At 39.4% G+C, this 19,327-nt stretch overlaps 1 protein-coding gene across 4 annotated transcripts in view; it reads left to right on the forward strand.

Moving 5' to 3' along the window:
* Astn2 (astrotactin 2) overlaps window positions 1-19,327 on the forward strand; it is a 917,671-nt gene that overhangs the window by 558,788 nt on the left and 339,556 nt on the right. For all 4 annotated transcript variants that reach the window (XM_034502232.2, XM_034502233.2, XM_076934798.1 and 1 more), the window contains one exon: window positions 6,591-6,757. In XM_034502232.2, coding sequence (XP_034358123.1) covers window positions 6,591-6,757 — 167 coding nt within the window. The remainder of the gene's footprint in view (window positions 1-6,590; window positions 6,758-19,327) is intronic.

The following is a 19,327-nucleotide window of genomic DNA, read 5'->3' on the forward strand; positions in this document are numbered from 1 at the left end:
TATAAAATTTCAACCTGGTTCCCAGGCCTTTCTCAATGTTCTATTTCCTGCCTGTCAAGAAGTAGAACAGCCTCTGCTTTGCCATTGTCCCCAGGAGCTGAAACACTGACCAAAAGAAATTCTTCCTGTAAGTTGATTGCCTTGGGTGTTTCAGCCACAGGTAAACAAAAGAAACTTCAAACAGGAACTCAGTATCTCAAGAGTGGAGCTGTTGCTGCAACTGCACCTTTCATAGTTCTTAAGTCTTTGAAACTGATTGATTCCCTGGCAGATGGAGAATATGAAGACAGAGCTCAGTAGGTGGTGCTGATAGGAAGGAGTTCAGAAGACTAAAAGGGTCTCAAGAGTAAACACTGCTCATGAGGTTTTACATATGATAGTGACTCCAGTGGGGATTGCATGCTATATGCTGTCGAAAACTGTGTTTACATTTTGTATATATCTTGAGATTTTTATGGTAGGCTAAAGTGACAGACTAGATAAGTTAGCAGAGTAAATGCTAAGGAAGTTCAAAGCTATGGTGTGGACATTACTTACTAATTTTTCCTACATTGGTAGTGAGTACAAGGAGTGGAAATATTAGCATAGAGACTTGGAAAACTTCAGTTTGGTCAGAAAAGTCCAGGTAAAGTTTGATTTCTAGCAGCCATGATTTCTGAAAAGATTTCCAGTATTGAAAAGCAGCCACTGGCATGAGAACAACAGGCCACCAAGGCATCCTGTTTTCTTTCAAGCATGGGCAGTATCTCTATTGTTCAACACAGTGACGTTGCAGGACGTTTGATCACATTGTGAACCCCAAGATTGTGAACTGGAAAAACCTTTTTGTAGTGTGGCTCAGCCCTAGTGCACACCTTAAATCCAAGAGCTACATAAAGCCAATCCTAGGTCAAGAAGAGGGGCAGGCAACCAGGTGACAGGGAGTGAACATAAGAAAACAGAAAGAATGGAGTGGGGGGGGGCGTGTCACTGAGTTGAATGGTATCTAAGACTCCTGGAAGAAGTAGAAAGACCTTTTTCCTCCTGGGGGTCTGTGGAGTAGGAAGTCAGCTGGGTGCTTTCTTTGCTTCTCTGAGCTAACCGGCTTAAATCCCAGCATCTGGCTCCTGAGTCTTCATTAGTAAAGTCAAACTTTGTGATTTTGTTTTTTAAAACAACACTGGGTGGGATATCCCAGCCATTAAGACCAAAAAGAAAATAGAAGACTCAGTAGAACTAGGACGGTGTACAAAAGACAGTGTTGCTCTTGTTTTATAAATCACACACATTTACTGACAAAACGTTTAATTTTTTTTTTTTTTCTTTTTTGACTCCTAATCCTGAAGGATGAGTTCAGGAAGACCTGACAATCTAGGAACAAGATAGCCAATTGTATTCTTTTAAGGTTTTATTTTTAAATGTGTGTGTGGGTCTGTGTGTGTGTGTGTGTGTGTGTGTGTGTGTGTGTGTGTGATGTGCAAGTGCTTAAGTGCCAATGGATGCCAGAAGACTCTGAATCCCCTGAAGCAGAGGTTACAGACAGCTGTGAACCATGTACTGTGGATTCTGTGCACTGAACTCTGGTCCTCTGCAAGGGCAACACCAATCCCTGGTCACTGCTAAGTGTCATTCTCTGCAGCTCCTCGGTTGTCTTATTATTATTATGTATGTATTGCAATGAACTTAGACACAAAGAAAGAAAAATATGCAGCAACGTTTACAATTCCTAAAACACAATAAACTACAGAAATAATAATTTTACAAAGTGTATACGGGACATTTATTTTAAAACTTAAACGCTAATGAGAATAGAAGTAAAGTAAATAGAAAAACTTGGTATAGTCATGAGTTGGAAAACATTTACAGTGAAACTGCCTGTATTGCTCAAACTGATGCTAACCTTTAAGGTGATTAGCCTAAACCTCTTTTCAAATGAAAGGCCTATTTTATATCTTGGTTGTTAATTCATGCTTCCTTCACTCCATGCTTAAAAAACCTTGATCACATTATACTTGTGACTTTTGTTGTTATGCTAAGTGACCTACTTATACAATCATTTTATTTGGTTTCTTTTTGTTTGTCCATGCTCTAGAATTCAAACTCTATGAAAACAGGAGCTTGGTTTTATTATGAATTACTTTATATCCAGCACTGAAGACACTTGCTCAGCTTTGAGTCAATACGATTTGTTCAACAATAAGCATCTGTTACTATTGTATCACTGTTATCCAGTAAAGGACGTGACCAGTAGGAAAGGACTAGAAAGACAACCAAGAGTTTTAATTCCATTTTCTAAGCTGATAGAGGGTCTATTTATTTATCATTTTATAATTTTTCTATCTACATTTTTTGACTTATCGGGTGCTTACTATATGTCAGATCCAAAGCCAGACCACAATACCTGGTATATCTTTTCACAGTTTGGAGAAATGTCATCAAGAGAGGACATTATTTCTATTCATTTTCACATACAGGTGAATCCCATGAGGCATAGTAAAATGAAGCATACTTCTTATATGGCCAAAATGTAGTGTGTGGGCAGAAAGCCCACAGCTGAGACAAGGGAGACTTGACCCCTTAGCTGAGTATCTGTCCAGAACTGTACATTCTTTGAGCCTCAGCTACAAAGTAAGGTGGTTAGATTAGCTAACGCCCTGCCTTGCTCTGATTCTTTGTTAACCAGCAAATGACAGGGCTTTGAAGCAACTTTCCTGATGTTACTCAGTTTTCATGATTATGACAAATATCACTGAGAAACAAAAGAGGAATTATTATTATTATTATTATTATTATTATTATTATTATTATTATTATTAAATAATTGTGACCCATGGTATCAGAGGGTTAAGTCCATGGTCAGCTGGCTCCATTGCTTTGGGCTGTGGTCCTGCAGAATATCGTGCTAGAAGGACATAGGAGAAGACAAAAGGTGCTTGCCACAGAGCAGCCAGGAAGTGGGGATAGTGAAGAAAGGGGGCAAGGCCCACAGAGGCATAGGCATGTCTCTATACATTTCTTCCTCTAATTACATCCCATCATCCACTGCTCCTCTACTTCTAAATACAACATTCAAAATTGAATACATTAGTGGATTAAACCAATAACTTGAACAGTGCACACATGACAAAATACTTTTTTTATAAATATCTTCATAGACACACAGGATTTTATTATTAATCTCTTATGTATATGTCAATCAGTTAACAATCAAGATTAACTATCACAAACACACACAATGCTGGTAAGAGCTACAGAGTTGACAAAACTAGGAAATCCTGCCATTTCCAATGCTGATGTGTTTAACCTCTTTACTCCCCTCATCTGTCAACAGACAGTGGCAGTATCCATCTATCTTTCCTCTGGCTACTGTAGAAAATTCAAAATGGATGTCTGAAAACAACAGCTGTGCATGGTCTAACTTTTCTGGAAGGCAGAAATTTAACCCTAAGTGTGATATGTTGTATGAGTTTGGCTTGGGGAGTGTCACAATTAGAAAGTGTGACCCTCTTGGAGAAGGTGTGTCACTGTTTGTGTGTGTGTTATAAGACCTTCATCATAGCTTTCAGGAAGCCAGTATTCTCTTAACAGCCTTCAGATGAAAAGGTAGAACTCAGCTCCTCCTGCACCATGCCTGCTGACATGTTTCCACCTTGATGAAAATGACAGAAACTCTGAACCTGTAAGCAGCTCCTAATTAAATATTACTCTTATAAGAGTGGCTTTAGTTGCAGGTGCTATGGCCAAGTGGTAAGACATTGTTCTCATAAACTGAAAATCACAAAAAGAGTGATTTCAAACATGGTGTTTGTTTACAGCAGTAAAACCCTAACTAACACACCAAGGTAATACTAGGTAGATGTTGCTTCCACTAAAAGCCCCAGAGGAGAATGTATACATTCCTTCTTCCAGCTCCTGGTGGGTGAATCAGTTCTGATTCATGGCTACATTGCACATATCTCTTTCTTCACCTGCACTTTGCTCCTCTATGGGGATCTATCTATCTATCTATCTATCTATCTATCTATCTATCTATCATAATCTTGATCAGATACGATGCCAATTTTCTCCCCACACCATTGTGCTTGGACTCTCCCAACATGACTTTCTTTCACCTTATGCCCTCTTCATAGATAGATAGATAGATAGATAGATAGATAGATAGATAGATGATACATAGATACATAGAGATAAATAGAGATAGAGATATCCTACTGAGACCAACTAGTGCTTTCTGCATATACATGGCTAGGCTACTAGCAGTCACATCCCTAAAGAGAACAAAATGGCCTCTCCAAGTAGCCACCAATTACCAATATCTGCAAGGAGTTTCTCATGAGCTCCTTGCCTATCTGTACTAGAATGCCAGCTGATCTTAAGCCAGGTTGTATATAAATAATCACAACTTCAGTGACTTCAGGATGGCAATGACCATGTCATATAGAGAAGAGATCATGTCACAGCATGTTTCCCCATCCTCCACCTGTATTTTGTCTGTTCCTCTTCTGTGATAATCCTTGCACCTTGGGGAGCAAGGGTGGCATAGCTGTACTCAGAGCTGAGTGCTACAGTCACTTATTCTTAGCATGTCGATGGATCAGTTACCAATGTCTGCACTGCCTGCTGCCTGCTCTATGAGTGCAATTACTTCTTCTCTCTTTAATGGACATTTATGGTGACCTTTAGACTACCCCGTAGAATCCAGAATAGTTTCAAGAGCTTTTGCTTACTCACACCTGCAAAGGCTTTACCATGGATGGTAACACTCACAGTTTCTGGGGCTTGAGGTAGACACAAATCTTCAGGAGCCATTGTTAGTCCCCTTGTGTATTTGCTATAAGGACTAAAGAATCAAGAACAGGTAGCTTAGTCGAAACAACAACAAAATCACCTGGAGTCCAGTGAGCACTGAAACAAGAAAAGCAATGAGAGCCAGGAAGGGATGGAACGAATTTTAACAAATACCTTAATGTCAGGGCTCTCCTGTTACTTGGAGAGAAAATCCAATATTTGCTTCTGAATAATTTTAGATGGACAGAAACCAGCCCCCAGTATAGCAACTTGCTCCAAAAGAACCAGGCAATCAGCACCCTTTATCCTGAGAGCTGATGTTCAGAAACAGGCAAGGCCTCTCCTGAGCTTGTATTAATATGTACAACACTTCACTCACATGCAGAATTGATTTTTCTTTTTATGCACAAAATGTAGCAGTTTTATAACCTTCCTGGTACTTGACAAAGGCCATTTATAACCTAGTTTCTCCATCACCTTTGCTGGCACCGGTCTCAAATATCTTGAAGAATTCTCTTGTGCATTTGTAATTACAAATCATACTTAGGCAAAATTTAATTTCCAAGAGAGCTGACCTCCTGTTTTTATTGTAGTGGTTTATGGAAATTAGTGTGTGTGTGTGTGTGTGTGTAGTTATTCCTATAATTTTAGGAAGTTAGGGAGGAAACAGTAGAGCTGGCAGTGAGAGATGCAAATAGACAGGACATTTTAATCAGCGATGTCTATTGATGAATGAAGAGGGCTGAATTGTGGATGTTATCTTAGTGGAAATGACAATAAGGTGACTGAAATTAAAACCTGATACCTTGTTCAGAAGGCAAGGATGTTGGGATTATGAGCAGATCTGGAGATGACCATCCAGTGACAAGAATTAAAAGGTAGGTGAACTTCAACATGAGAGCCCTCGTCCATAGAGACAAACACATAGCAAACTATATCACAGCTGAGATCCTTGAATGTGGCTATTGCTAGGGTTTGTTTAGGGACTGAAGGATTGTTCCTTGAAAGGATGCATACAGCAGACAGAGGATTTACAAACATTCTGTATTGTCAACATAAGAAAGATTCAAACATTTGCAGTCTCATTTATTTACCAATGCTGAGATGTGGTACTGATAAGAAATAAGATTTCAGTGGCTACATAGAAGACAATGTAGAGAAGCCAGACTAACTAGTCTCTCCACATTGCTTTGAGTATATAAGTTGTTTACTTAAGGCTCCAGGAATAAGGGTGAAAAAGAGAGAAAGTCAATAAAGAACAGTGATATACATTTTTGAGTACCAATTATGTGACAAATTCTGAAGTGAGGTATCCACTCATGCTTATACTTCATATTTAAGCTTCATAGCTAATCTATAGTTACATTCTGCCCATTTTACAGATAACAACAATGAGACTCAGTGAGAGTAGCAACTTTCCTAAAGCCACACAAGGAGAGGAGCTGGAATTTAAACTCACATTCAAGTTTATTTTTAATGTACTTAGAAGCCTTTCTCAGTGACCATTATAGTGGGGGATCTGGTCAGGCAATAATTATAAAAACAATTAAGAAGATGACCCTAACACCATTTCTGAGAAAGTCTGTGCCCTAAGCATTTTGATATTATTCTCCTTTTGTTCTCACAGCTCAGTGAAAACGATGACCACAAACGTCCTATTTACTGCAAGGTACCCTGAGATTATGGAAGTAAAGAATGCTATCCAAGGTCCTACAGTTCTTAATGGGTCAAAATAGACTCTGGACTCCATCTGTGTGTGGGAAGAGACAAGGAACCTCACACCTTCTGCATCATAACCACCCTCTTGTCGTCTCTCTAAACAGTGTCCTGAGGAACTGAAGCCCATGAAGGATGGCTCTGGCTGCTATGATCACTCCAAGGGCATCGACTGCTCTGACGGCTTTAATGGAGGGTGTGAGCAGCTTTGCCTACAACAAACACTGCCTTTGCCCTATGATGCCACCTCCAGCACTATCTTCATGTTCTGCGGGTAAGTCTCCATATCTCAGGTCCAGCAAGTCCCAAATAGCAGCCGAGAATCTGTAGGCAAATGGTGAGGAGATGCTAACTGACCAAGGCTAAGGCTGACCTGCAAGGACATGGCCTTTTGCTTCTTTTGCTTTATACCCTGTTGGGTGTGCAAAAAGAGAATGGCTAAGAAAAAAATCAAAACAGTTATTTGGGAATGTGTGAGCATGTGCATTCATATAGAAGCCCCTTTCTAAGGTCTAGATATTGTCCCGTTCTGCTTCATGTCCTTGCCCTTTCTCTGTCTCTCCTTGCAGTTCCATCAGTATATGTACAGCCAGACTCACAGGTGTTGAAGATGTGTGTATAAGTACACATATTGGGTCTGCCAGATTGCAAACTAGATCCTGTGGGAAGTCAGCAGTTTTGGGTTTAGTGTTTTATCTGTCTGGGTCCTATATCTATCTGGGTCAGAACTACTAACTGGGGAATGGCACATGTAAAGCATGAAAGAGTTTAGAGACAGCTTCTGGCTTCTGAAGGATTCAAGCTCAGATGCTTTTGTTACTATTTTTCTTTCTTCTTTTTCTATTGGTGGAGGAAGGGTTGGAATTGAATTCAGGGCCTTTCACGTGCTAGGAAACTGTTCTACCATTGAGGTACATTCCCAGCTGGACAACTGTGTGAGAAATGAAGAAGTGAACACGTTTAGATTGACTCCCCTACGGCCTCTCTTCTCTTTCCGGACTGCAGCTAACCAGCCTGTGAAAGATGCTTATCCTCACACACAGGATCAGAGGAAATTTCTCCAAGTGACTGTGTAGATGATGTTTGTCCTGCCTCAGCACCTAGAGTGGTGTTTGGTCCTCAGTAACCTCTCAAGAAAATAGTACCACCCTTATTTTTCCTCTCGTATTTATTCCCTCTCTGAGTTTCTCATCTTTGCCTTTCTGTCACTCAAGAAGAGTCCTGTAATCCCTGTGAGAAATGTCCCAGACATTCTTATTACCAAGTGCAGGAGAGTAAGAGACTCAGCAGCCTTTACAGTCTTATGCATCACAAAAAAAAAAAAAGTGGTAACCATCATGGGTTTAATCCTAGTTTCCCAGAAAATTAATTTAACTTTTGTGATTCTAGTACATAGAGTTCAGTACTTATTTCAGGGTGTCCTTTCCTGCCCCTTTTGAACTCGGGGCTGCCGGAGCCTTCAAGAAGACGTTGAAGCAGCTCGCTGGAGGCCTTAGATATGTATCAATAAAATAAATAAGAAATAAATTAGCGTATGCAGACCTGAATTTATGGCAGTCTCTCCTCAGCTTAAGTGACTGCAGGGCAGTGTTGAGTAAATTATGCATGGATTCAGATCTGCAGGCTTGCATACAGAATCAGCTATGTTCTTATCATTGTTATTTTCCTCTCTCACCACACACTTGGGGGAGGGTTTTCTGCAGAAAATAACAGTCACAGCAGCAGCCGCTGGAGTAATGGATTTTGACATCAGAAATCATCAACGTCTACTACCCAGTGTGCACTGCAGGGCACCTTGGATTCAATAGACAAATTTAAGTCCCAGGACTAACTCTATCCTTTAGGCAGTAGGCAAGCCTCCCAGGACTCCTGACCTTCCTCATCTGTAAATTGTTGATAATACCTGTCATTATATAAGGATGGTTGTGGAGAAGGCAAAGTACTGTCTGATTTATTGTCCTGTTAGCTAATAACATTTAAAGCCATACCATTGGTAAAGTAGCTTGTGGTCTCTTTGATGATTGGTCTTGGGCAGATTGCTTAGCATTGTTTAACTCTGTGCCTCAGCTTCCTCCTCTGTAACATAGGTATAATAGTCTCTGTATATGTGGATGCTATAGAAAATAATGCATTGCCTACACCACATATATGCGAGTATTGAGAGTGGTTTCAAGCTATGTACTGTGTGGAGCGAAGTAACTACACTGAGTGACCTGGTGAGAGGTGTTCGCCCCTTGTCTGATGACGCGATGCTCTCCACTTTGCTTTTCTGGTCTGTGAGAGTGGGGTTACTGACCTCTTGTACCATGAAATTTCTGTGAAAGTGTTAAACAAGATTGGATTGGATTAGAGCCTGTGTGAGCTGTTAGAGCCCCTTCGGTGTTGGTAAACAAAACAGAAAAGGAAATCAAATGCAGCTTTCCTAAAACCAACTGGAGTTTCCATGTGCTTTAAAAATTGTCTATTAAGGATGCAAATGAGAAGTTACCCACACTTGTGAGAAGCACTGTAAACAATGAAGGCTATTAGCAGGTGCTTGTGAGAGAGTTGGCTGAGAGAGAAGATGCAGGGTAAACAAAACAGACCCTCCCTTGCTTAACTCACACAAAGCTCTATGACCTTTCTAAAGTTGGATGGGAGCAGGCTGAATAAATCTTTTTGCAGCCGGGTTAATAACAGCAGCTAATGATTCATTAAGCACTTCTTACATGTCATGACTGCTTTAAGTCACTGCTCTGGTAACCCTCATGACAAGTCTGCAAGAAGAGGACTCATGATTTCCATTTTACTGATTAGAAAACCAAGTACAGAGGTTTGGAGGCTTGGTAGCTTGCCCAAGGTCACATAGTTGGTAATTGGGGGCCATAGGAATTCCAACGGAGGCTGTGTGGCTCCAGTCTTACAGGCAAGACAGATCTACTATTGTTGCCAGCCTCCAAATATATCCAGTCATATGATCCTGGTGAGGTGATTCAATCTCTTTGAGCCTCTGCTCTTTAATGTAGACTTAGAATTGACTGTATACAATTATGAGGATTAAGTGAAATTATGCAAGCAGAGAGACTGGCAGGTAAAAAGAAGCATTCAGTAAGCTGTGTAATTATTAGTTTAATAGGTAGAGAGCTCTAGCATTAAAATATTCGATCGACAAATTTTATATGGTGCTTCCTACTGTGTGTCCAGTGCCTTGAACAGAGCCTAGCACATAGTGGTGCTCAGTTAATAAATACTGTTTAACAGATTTTCACTTAATGTAAGTCAATGTCAGGCATTGCTAGTCTGGTTTTTTTCAGTTAACATTTTTCACACATCCCTATCCTTATGCTACCCCCATGGCTTCAGCCTACAGGATTTTGACACTATTCTCTCTGCGACCACCTCTTCTCCCTGTACCCAGTTCATCCCACCTGCCTCTGGTCCTTTAACCTGGACATCTCTGTGTTACTTTCTAGACTTAAGGCAGGTATCTTCTTCAGCAAGTTCTCCTGAACATCCTGTGAGTCATGAAAGAGCTACACAGTTACCTCAGTGATGGGTGATAATGCCAATGCTTACAGGAAAAAAAGACTGCTTAAATTGTGGCTCAGTGTTTACCAAGGGGGATAGAGAACATATAGAAAGGATTTTTTCCTTTTATCATTCTCATGTCTATGTGTCTGATATATTATATATTTATATATAATTATTAGAACTGACATACTGAATAAAGCATTAAATAAGCTGTATCGTTAATTATCTGAAATGTTCTTTTTAATTTTCACCCATCCTTTGATACGAGAGAGGATTACTTAAATTTGCCTGTAATTCATTTTATAGGGGTTAAGGGAGGGTTGAGGCAGGATCTCCTGGAGCCCAAGCTGCTTTTGCATTGACCATGTGGCCAGAGACCTTAAACTCTTATCTTTCTTGCCTCCACCTCCACAGGATTGAGAAAACAAGCATCACTACCATACCTACCATTGGTAGCTAATCTAGTTTTACTTGTGATCGCTGGATTTATCTTATAGACATGATCTCTGGCTAACTGCCAAGATTGCCAGTCTGTTGCCAGAACACAGCCCACTGCATTTACCTGCTTCACTTCTATCTAGCATACTGTGTGCCCTTTAAGAACAGAAGGTATATCTTAGGCAGACTGAGTCTATTGTCTTAGTCATTGTCCTATTCCTGTGAAGAGGCAATATAACCAAGGCAACTCTTATAAAAGAAGACGTTTCATTGATGGCTTCCTTACAGTTTCAGAGGGTTAAGCCAATATCATCATGGCAGCAGGCATGTTGATAGACAAGTGTGGTACCAGAGAAGTAGCTGAGAGGTACATCCTCATCTATAATCAAAGACAGAGAAAGAAAGCATAGGCTTTTTGAAACCTCAAATCCAATCCCTAGTAACAGACTTTCTCCCGAAAAGCTGCACCTACTCCAACAGGGTTATAACTCTTAATCCATCTCAAGTAGTGCCACTCTCCGATGGCTCGACATTCAATCTATGAGCTTATCGGTGCCTTTCTCATCTCAGCACAGTGTCTGTGCTGGCACTTTCTGCTGCTTGACCCAAGGGCTTCTTTAAAACTTTAATATCAGAACGAGATAATTTGCTAACCTTGGGTTTGTTATAGTCTTTTTTGTGTTTGGTATTCTATGGGATGCTACCAGCGCAGTGAAGAATTTATTATAGGTTCTTGTCCAGGAAGGACAAAAAGGATACTGATAGCAGGTTACTGAGCCCTCCCTTGGCCCTGATGGATGGAAGCAGGGGCCAGATAACCAATGTGACCAACAGAAACTGTAAGGCAGGTTGGAAAGTCACTGGACTCTAAGTTGAAGTAATTAAATTGATTCTCATAGATGGGGAGGCACTGCCTTCTGTGAAGACCCCAGTAAGTTGCCTAGCAACTGAGTTTATCTGCTGTGTTTGTGTGGGTGAGTTTATAATGTCTACCACACTCATTTCCAAAAGAACTTAATTTTATCTACATAAATCTGATGCTTTTACTTTTTGCACATTGCTAATATAAAGATAGGCCTAAGCAAGAGTGTGTATAGGGAATGAAAGTGGGGAAAAAAAAAAAAAAAAAAACAGTTCCGGGAGTCTGAAATTAGGAAGTTCCTCAACATTTGATAAATTTAGCTTTGTGCTTCTTGCCAATGAATGTAAACAGTTAAACAAACACATGAAAACAATACATTAGATTATGGAGTTGTCCTTGTTTTAAAAAAAAGGAAGTTATGTTTCTTGGTCTTATTAACTAATACATTTCCCCATTTGTTTCCATGTAAACAATGTGAGATTTTCATCAGCAGTTCTAAAATTTCCATATTTCTGCCCGTGGTTAGAAAGACAATCAAGGCTCACAGCCACCTAAATGAGTGTTAGGAGGAAAACCTAGGAGCTTGAACTATCCCAAGCATTTCTCAACACCACTTTACATGAGAATGCATTTACCCATTTACCAGATGGCAAAATAGCCCAGCAATTAGCTCTTGTTGCTCTTCCAGACGACCCAGGTGCAGTTCTTAGCACCTACATGGTATCTCAAAGCCATTTATAACTCCAGTTTCAGGGGACCTCATGTCACTTTCTGACCTCCATGCATATCGAGGCACACATGTTTTTGTTTGTTTCTTTTTACAGCAATACAAGCAGACAAAACATGCAGCCATATAAAATAAATAAACCTTAAAATTTGTTTTAAAAGAAACTATATTTATACACATGAGCTCAGAAACATCCCATCCTCAAATCACCATGAGTGTTCTATGGGTTGATTGTTCTGTTTACATGATATTGGAGGAAGAGGAGATAAATAAAGGTGAATACTGTTATATGAAGCTAACAGGAAACTCCTTGTTTTCATTCCCTAAACTAACATCTACTCTAGATTTAAACAATACTGAAATAGAGAGTGCAGACACTGGATTTTATTTTGAACATAGAAAATCACGACTATTCACTCAAGCACTTGTCTTGTGGTACTTGCTGCCTGATGGGCTAGAACCAGAAAGGTCTCTTTTTGCCCCCAAGTTGAAGGATGTAGCTTCTACTGTCTATCATAATATTAGACCTTTTCTCATTGCTTTGAAAAAGCACCGATCAGGAAGCAAGTTCAGAGAAGAAGGGTTTGTTTTGGCTCTATGTTTAAGAGGACACAGTCTATACCCTTGGTAAGAAATCTTGGTAACAGGAGATGAGGCAGCTGGTCACATTGTATCCACAGACAGGAAGCAGATAATGAACAGTTATTGGGGCTAGGCCATAAAATATCAAAGCTGTGCCCAGCTGCCTACTTCCTCCAGTGAGGCTTCATCTTCTGAAGGTTCCAGAGTCTTCCGAAACAGTGCCTCAAGCTGGAGGCCAAGTGTTTAAATACATGAGCCCATAGGGGACATTTCACATTCAACCCTATATTAGTCAGGGTTCTCTAGAGTCACAGAACATATATATATATATATATATATATATATATATATATATATATATGAAGGGAATTTGTTGGAATCACTTACAGTCTATTGTCCAACTAACCCCACAATGCCCAGCTGTGAGAGGGAAATCCAAGAGTCTAGTAGTTGCTCCATCCCATAAGACTAGGCATTTCAGCAGGTCTTCTGTATAAGCCAGAATCCTGAAGAAGTAGATTCCAACAGATGTGCTGGCAAGTAAGTGCAAGAAGAACAAATTCTTCCTTTTCCCAATGTCCTTATGTAGGCTTCCAGCAGAGAGTATGGCCAGGATTAAAGGTGTGTACCACCAAGCCTGGACTTGGAACTTGCTCTGTTTGAGACTGGCCTTGAACTCAGAGATCTGCTTGCCCCCATCTCCTGGAATTAAAGCCATGTATTACCTTGCTAGGGACTAAGCTTTTCATGGCTATTATACCTCAAGATCTGAATCAAAACCATGTGTCATCCCGTGTCAAGATCCAGATCAAAAGCCTTTGTCTTCCAACCTCAAGATCTGGGTCACAGGTGTGCCCTCTATTTATGGATTGTAGTTAATTCCAGATGTAGTCAAGTTGACAGCCAGGAATAATCATCACGATCCACCCCTTGTCAACTTGACACAATTCATATATCATGTCCAAGTCATAAATACACCTAACAAAATATAACTATCATTCATACAATTGCAAATACAATGTAAATTTAGAATAGGTCAATGTCCCTTGGGAAACATCCACTTAGCATCTCAACTTAATAACTATTGTTACTCTCTTAATTGATGCTAAAGAAATTGTAAGAAAGCACAAATATCTATAGAAATGTGTTCTTAACAAAATAAAACAGAAGCACTCTTGCCACTTATAGGCCAAGCATAGTCAAACTACCACAAACTCACAACACTAAGTTAATTTTGGATGCCTGCCTGCTATAGGGAAGTTAGGGATAGAATCAAGGGTCTCAGCAAGTTAGACAACTGAGCTATATCTGAATATCTGGATGCCAGATTCTTATCAAACATTCATTATCAACCACTGTGCTGTACATTACACATTTTTAATTTATCAGCAAATAGAGAGAAAGACATAAAGCCCTTCCATGTGCTTTGCAAGATGCTTTCTTATAGGCTCTGGTAAATGCTGGTTCTGAAAAATAGTCAGACTTATAAAACAAGAGATAGCTGAGTGGTAAGTCCCATAGAGAAAAGGTCTGTCCTCTAGATTCCCAGTGTATCTGGGGATGATCAAGGTTATAATAAGTTCTGTTGTAGAGAAACATATTTTTATTTTAAAATACACATATTCCCACATTTTATGTTTCTTTATTTAATAATATTTTTATTGGATATTTAATTTACATTTTAGATATTATCCCTTTTCCCCATTCCCCCCAACCCAGAAACCCCCTATCACATCTCCCCTCCTTCTACTTCCATAAAGATGTGCCCCCACCCACCCACTCCCACCTCCCAAACCTCGAAATTCCCCCACACTAGGGCATCCAGCCTTCACGGGACTAAGGACCTCCTCTCCCACCTATGCCTGACAAGGCCATCCTCCCCTACATATACATATATAGCTGGAGCCATGGGTCCCTCCCTATGTGCTCCCAGGCTGTGGTTTAGACCCTGGGAGCTCTGATTGGTTGTCTGGTATTGTTGCTCTCCCCTTGGTGGTTTTGGCACCATTGAAATAATAATCTCCCCCACCCCTTTTGCTTCCCTAGTATGAACTGCTGTTGTTTCTTACAATCTTTGAGAGTAGATAAAATCTACTGTTTAATTAGCCTGGAGTGTCCAGTGAACCCTGTCATTCCTTTCACTGCCTTTCTCTCATTCCCTAAGTAACCTTCTCTCTTTTCTTTTTTTTTTCTATTCTCTTTCTGTTCCCCTCTCTCCTCTCCTTTTTCTTCCTTCTTATTTCTTTACTTTCTTTCCTCTTTTCCCAAATAGACTTGAGTACATTACTACTGATTTTTTTTCTAGAAAAAATAATTTTTTTTTCCTAGAAACTTCCCATTTTGGTTTAAGTAAAACCCCAGATCTAGAGTGTATGGAGAAAAACATTACAGGTCTTTATTTTGATTAGCATTGGGGCAGTCCTGAGACTCTCAATAGGAAAGGCCCATGTGACACTGATGGGGGGGGGCACATAATAAGACAGTTGATATTCATGGCTACTGGCCCTGCTAAGCCAGCTGATAGGCATCTTTTCCCTTATTCCCATAGCCATCAAAAGCGTAGTTCACCACATATTTGTCCAAGTTTCTGGAGTGTATTTCTTTCTCATTTAGCCTTAAATTTCTTTATTTTCAATCTTTCTGTAAGGATTGGATTGCCCTTCTTTATTTTAAGAAATAGTATCTAATTTATATATTTCAATAAATAATTTTATTGGTCCCATAAACTATCAAGGAATGATGAAATAAGAAATCCAGAAAACACAAAAATAAAAATTTAAAGTATGTGCTTTGAGAATTTGCCTTTTTTATTTGTATAGGTTCCTGGACTTCTGTTACTCTTTGTGTCTTTAAAAACAAAGATAATTAGAGGGGTCAATTTGTGCTACCTTGGAAAGAAAATTGGACTTGGAATAAGATGATCAGTGTCAAGATCCTAAGTAGTTTTTCTAAGTAGTCATGTGACCTGGGTCAAAGATGTCAGATAACCCAAGCTTCAGATTTTCAAAGGCAATGTAAGAATGAAAGTGCCCATCTCTTCACATTACCATGAAGGTTGAATAAACAAACATGCTCTTGACCAGGCACAGAGAAGGTTTTATGGGGCCCTTGACAAATTCCCATTCAGCTCTGTATTCCTTCCAATGTGATGAGCATGTTAAATGTAGTACTCTCATCGCTTTAAACTAAAATGCCCACTCTGTATCTGTACCTATTTTCTCTTTTGCATTTGGCATATGTATAAATATATAATTTCATGCAGATCTTGGCTGTTTTCCTGTGAACCTACGCTCTTTTGAATTTCTGTAAGAAAAAAAAAAAACCTTCCTAACAACAGAATGTTCTAAAGAAGCCATATAATTATATGGCATCATACAAAAATAAAACATATAAAGAATGCAACAGCTAAACAGACCTTCACATACATCTTTCTATGTATTAAGCTGCCTTGGGAAAAAGGATTATCACATGTCAAAACTCAGAATCACTGCCTTTGTGAATCTGTTTTGTGTCATGTGTCTATTGGGGTATTACAGAACTTACCCTAGAATGTTTTATATTTTCTCTCTTCCTCTCCTTCTCCTTCTCCCTCCTCCCTTCTCCCTCATATTTCTCTCTCTCTCTCTCTCTCTCTCTCTCTCTCTCTCTCTCTCTCTCTTTTTTTCTCTCTCTCCATATTTTCCTGCTGAACCATAACCCTTTTCTGCCTCCAAGCAAAAGAAAAGTCCTTGGAATCTGCAGTTTTGATGTTAAAATTGTGCACATAGACTCACATCCACATACAATCAGATACAGCTTGAGTGACACCCTGGGTCTACATCTTAAAACCATTGTTGAATTGGCCCCTCTTTTCTCTGATACTTGGTTTTCTTGTTTGACAACAGGAGCAGAGAAATACCTATGAGGGTGAAGCTCCTGCTATTGGCTTTGTGATGAATTCCCCACAAATCAGTGTCTAAAAACAATACAAACTTACAACTCTACAACTCCAACTATCAGAATTTCTCAAGTTTAGGCACTGGCAAAAATGGTTATATTCTGGAGACTTTACAGTAATCTTCCTCCTGTATTTTCCAGATACTGAGGAACTGGGGCACTCCTTAGTTCACAGGTAGCTATCTCATAGGGCTTATCTGGCTACAGTGTGGCTTATTTTTACTCAAGGTCTTAGAGGCTTTAGTCTGTCAATGCTAAAGCCCAGTTGCTTTAGGTATGTTGTACATAGCACAGCACATGACTGTCAAATGAGTAAACTGGATAAGAATGGCTGCTTACTTCATAGTAGCCATGAAGCAAAAGAAAGAAACAAGGGCCACTGTCTCAATATCTCACCCAAAGGCATTCACTCTCCAGATACCTAAAATTCTTTCTGCTAGCCCCTACCTCTCAGTAGTTCCACAAAACCCCTTATAAAGCTACAGACTGGAAAACCAAATTTTGAACACAGAAGCCTTTGGGGAGTTGTAGCCAAATCATAGCAACAGGTTTGAGGAACAGTATATGGGCATTTTCTGAGCCATTATTTTACTTACTATAGGATTTAAGTAGCAAATCATGTAGTCTATAAAATGTTTTTGCATCTGTACAGTAATGAATATAGGATTAAGCTTTACATATAGAGATGTATATACATGCAATTATTTTGCTAATATATCATGCATATCATATATGTATAAATATAAATTGTGCATATCATTCACTCATAATGAATGGCACATGAGAAGTTTCTAATTCTATATTTTGACAAGAAAAAAAAAAGAAAAGAAAAGAAGAATCAACTGCAACTTTAAGAAACCTGGATCTAGAGAGAAGGTAGAGGCTAGGATTTACACTCCCAGGAAAGTATAACTGGACTAGTATAGGCAAATGACAGTGCTCACAACAAGTGTAATGGGTGGCACATTGGTTTGCTACTGTATGAAAAGTGCTGTTTTATAGCCTAAGTTATCTCTAATTCTCACATCAGCCCTTTGATGAGGGCTATAATTATCCTCATTTAATAGATTATGACACAGAACCTAGGAAAGTTAATAGACTTGATCAAGGTCATATGAAAGGTGATAGCACAGCCTCTATTTGAACTCATGAGTAATTAGCTCCAAAATCTGAACTTGATACCTTATGTCTCCCTTAAGTAAGCTAGTATGAAATCACAATGAATTTTCTAAAAGTAGATTACACATGCCACTTTTTCAGACTGAGATGAATTTGCAATGGAAAGGGAAGAGATCTATTTGTTATTAAAAAAAAAAAAAAACCAGCAAAACAAGCCATCCTGTCTTCTGGAATGTAGATATGTCTTGGTGGAGAATCTGAACCCACATAAAGACTCATACAGTATTGCCTGTCTGAATCCTTCTGCCCTTACAGTTATGCCAGAAAGAGAATCTCAGAAGCTTAAAGGCCAGCTAGCCTGGTATACACAATGGCCAACAAGCATGATGAAATGGAGAGGTCAACACCTGAGTTTAACTCTCTCTCTCTCTCTCTCTCTCTCTCTCTCTCTCTCTCTCTCTCTCTGTTACACACACACACACACACGTACACACACACACATATACCCCACACATGCATAAACATGCACATAGTGTGTTCGAGAGAAAAAAACAAGAGAAAATAAAAGCTTTTGAAGTATCATCTGGATATGAAAGACAACTCAAGCAGAAATGACCACACCCTTAGAAGTAAAGAGAGCCCTGAATCAAACCGATAGAATGGAGGCAAAGCTACAGTCAGTAGCTCCATGGAATTTACTAAGAAGTTAGAAAGACTGAAAGTAAACAAATAAAATATCTGACTTAAGGGTTCAGAAAAAAAAAAACCAATATCGTAAAACAAAATTTAAAAAGCAGCAGGAAGGAATTGATCCAAATAAAGGCAGAAGTAAATTAAATAGGTCAGGGGAAAGACACAGCAATTAAAATGCAGAAAGCTTGGTCAAGGGAGGAGGGGGAAGTGCCTCAAGTAAATGCATTAGAAGTGAGCAAACAGTGAACAAGGGACAGAACTGTGGACACACAACCGATAAAAATACTTAATGACAATACTGTGTATGATATTATAGCAACACACATGGAGTCTTGATAAAATGTATTACATTCTTGGAAAACATAAATTCCAAGTTAGAGCCATGAAAACACAAAATATACAAACAGGCAGAAAGTGTGGAAATAAGAGAGTTAAACATGAATAACTTGAAGAAACAAAAAGAATAATTTTCCACCTTTTGCTGTAACTCCAACACTCAAATATATGGCCACATCCCTCTGAAATTCTGGAGGACATATTAGAACTAGTTTGGTTGAACCAAAATCAAGTTATACACACACACACAAATAGAAATAACTTTTTTCAAACCACAAATAACTAAAGAGAAAGTGTAAGATACAATGTCAGTGAAAGGTGATCACATTCCTTGGTCTGGTTGGTTGTTTTTGTCAACTTAACAAAACAAGTAAAAATACAAAAGGAACCATCTGGGAAGAGAACAACTCAGTGAAGAAACTGCCTCCATCAGATTGCTCTGTGACCAAGTCCATAGGGCATTTTCTTGGTTGATGTTTGACGGGGAAGAGTGTGCTTCACTGTGGATAGTGCTGTCCTGGGAAAGAGGTCCTGTGGAGTATAAGAAAACAAACTGAGCAAGGCACAGGGACCTAGCCAGTAAGCACATCCCTCCATGGCACTTGCTTCAGTTTCTGTCTCTTAAGTTCCTGCCTTAAGTT

The sequence above is a fragment of the Arvicanthis niloticus genome, chromosome 5, assembly GCF_011762505.2.
Source record: "Arvicanthis niloticus isolate mArvNil1 chromosome 5, mArvNil1.pat.X, whole genome shotgun sequence".
Lineage (NCBI taxonomy): Eukaryota > Metazoa > Chordata > Mammalia > Rodentia > Muridae > Arvicanthis > Arvicanthis niloticus.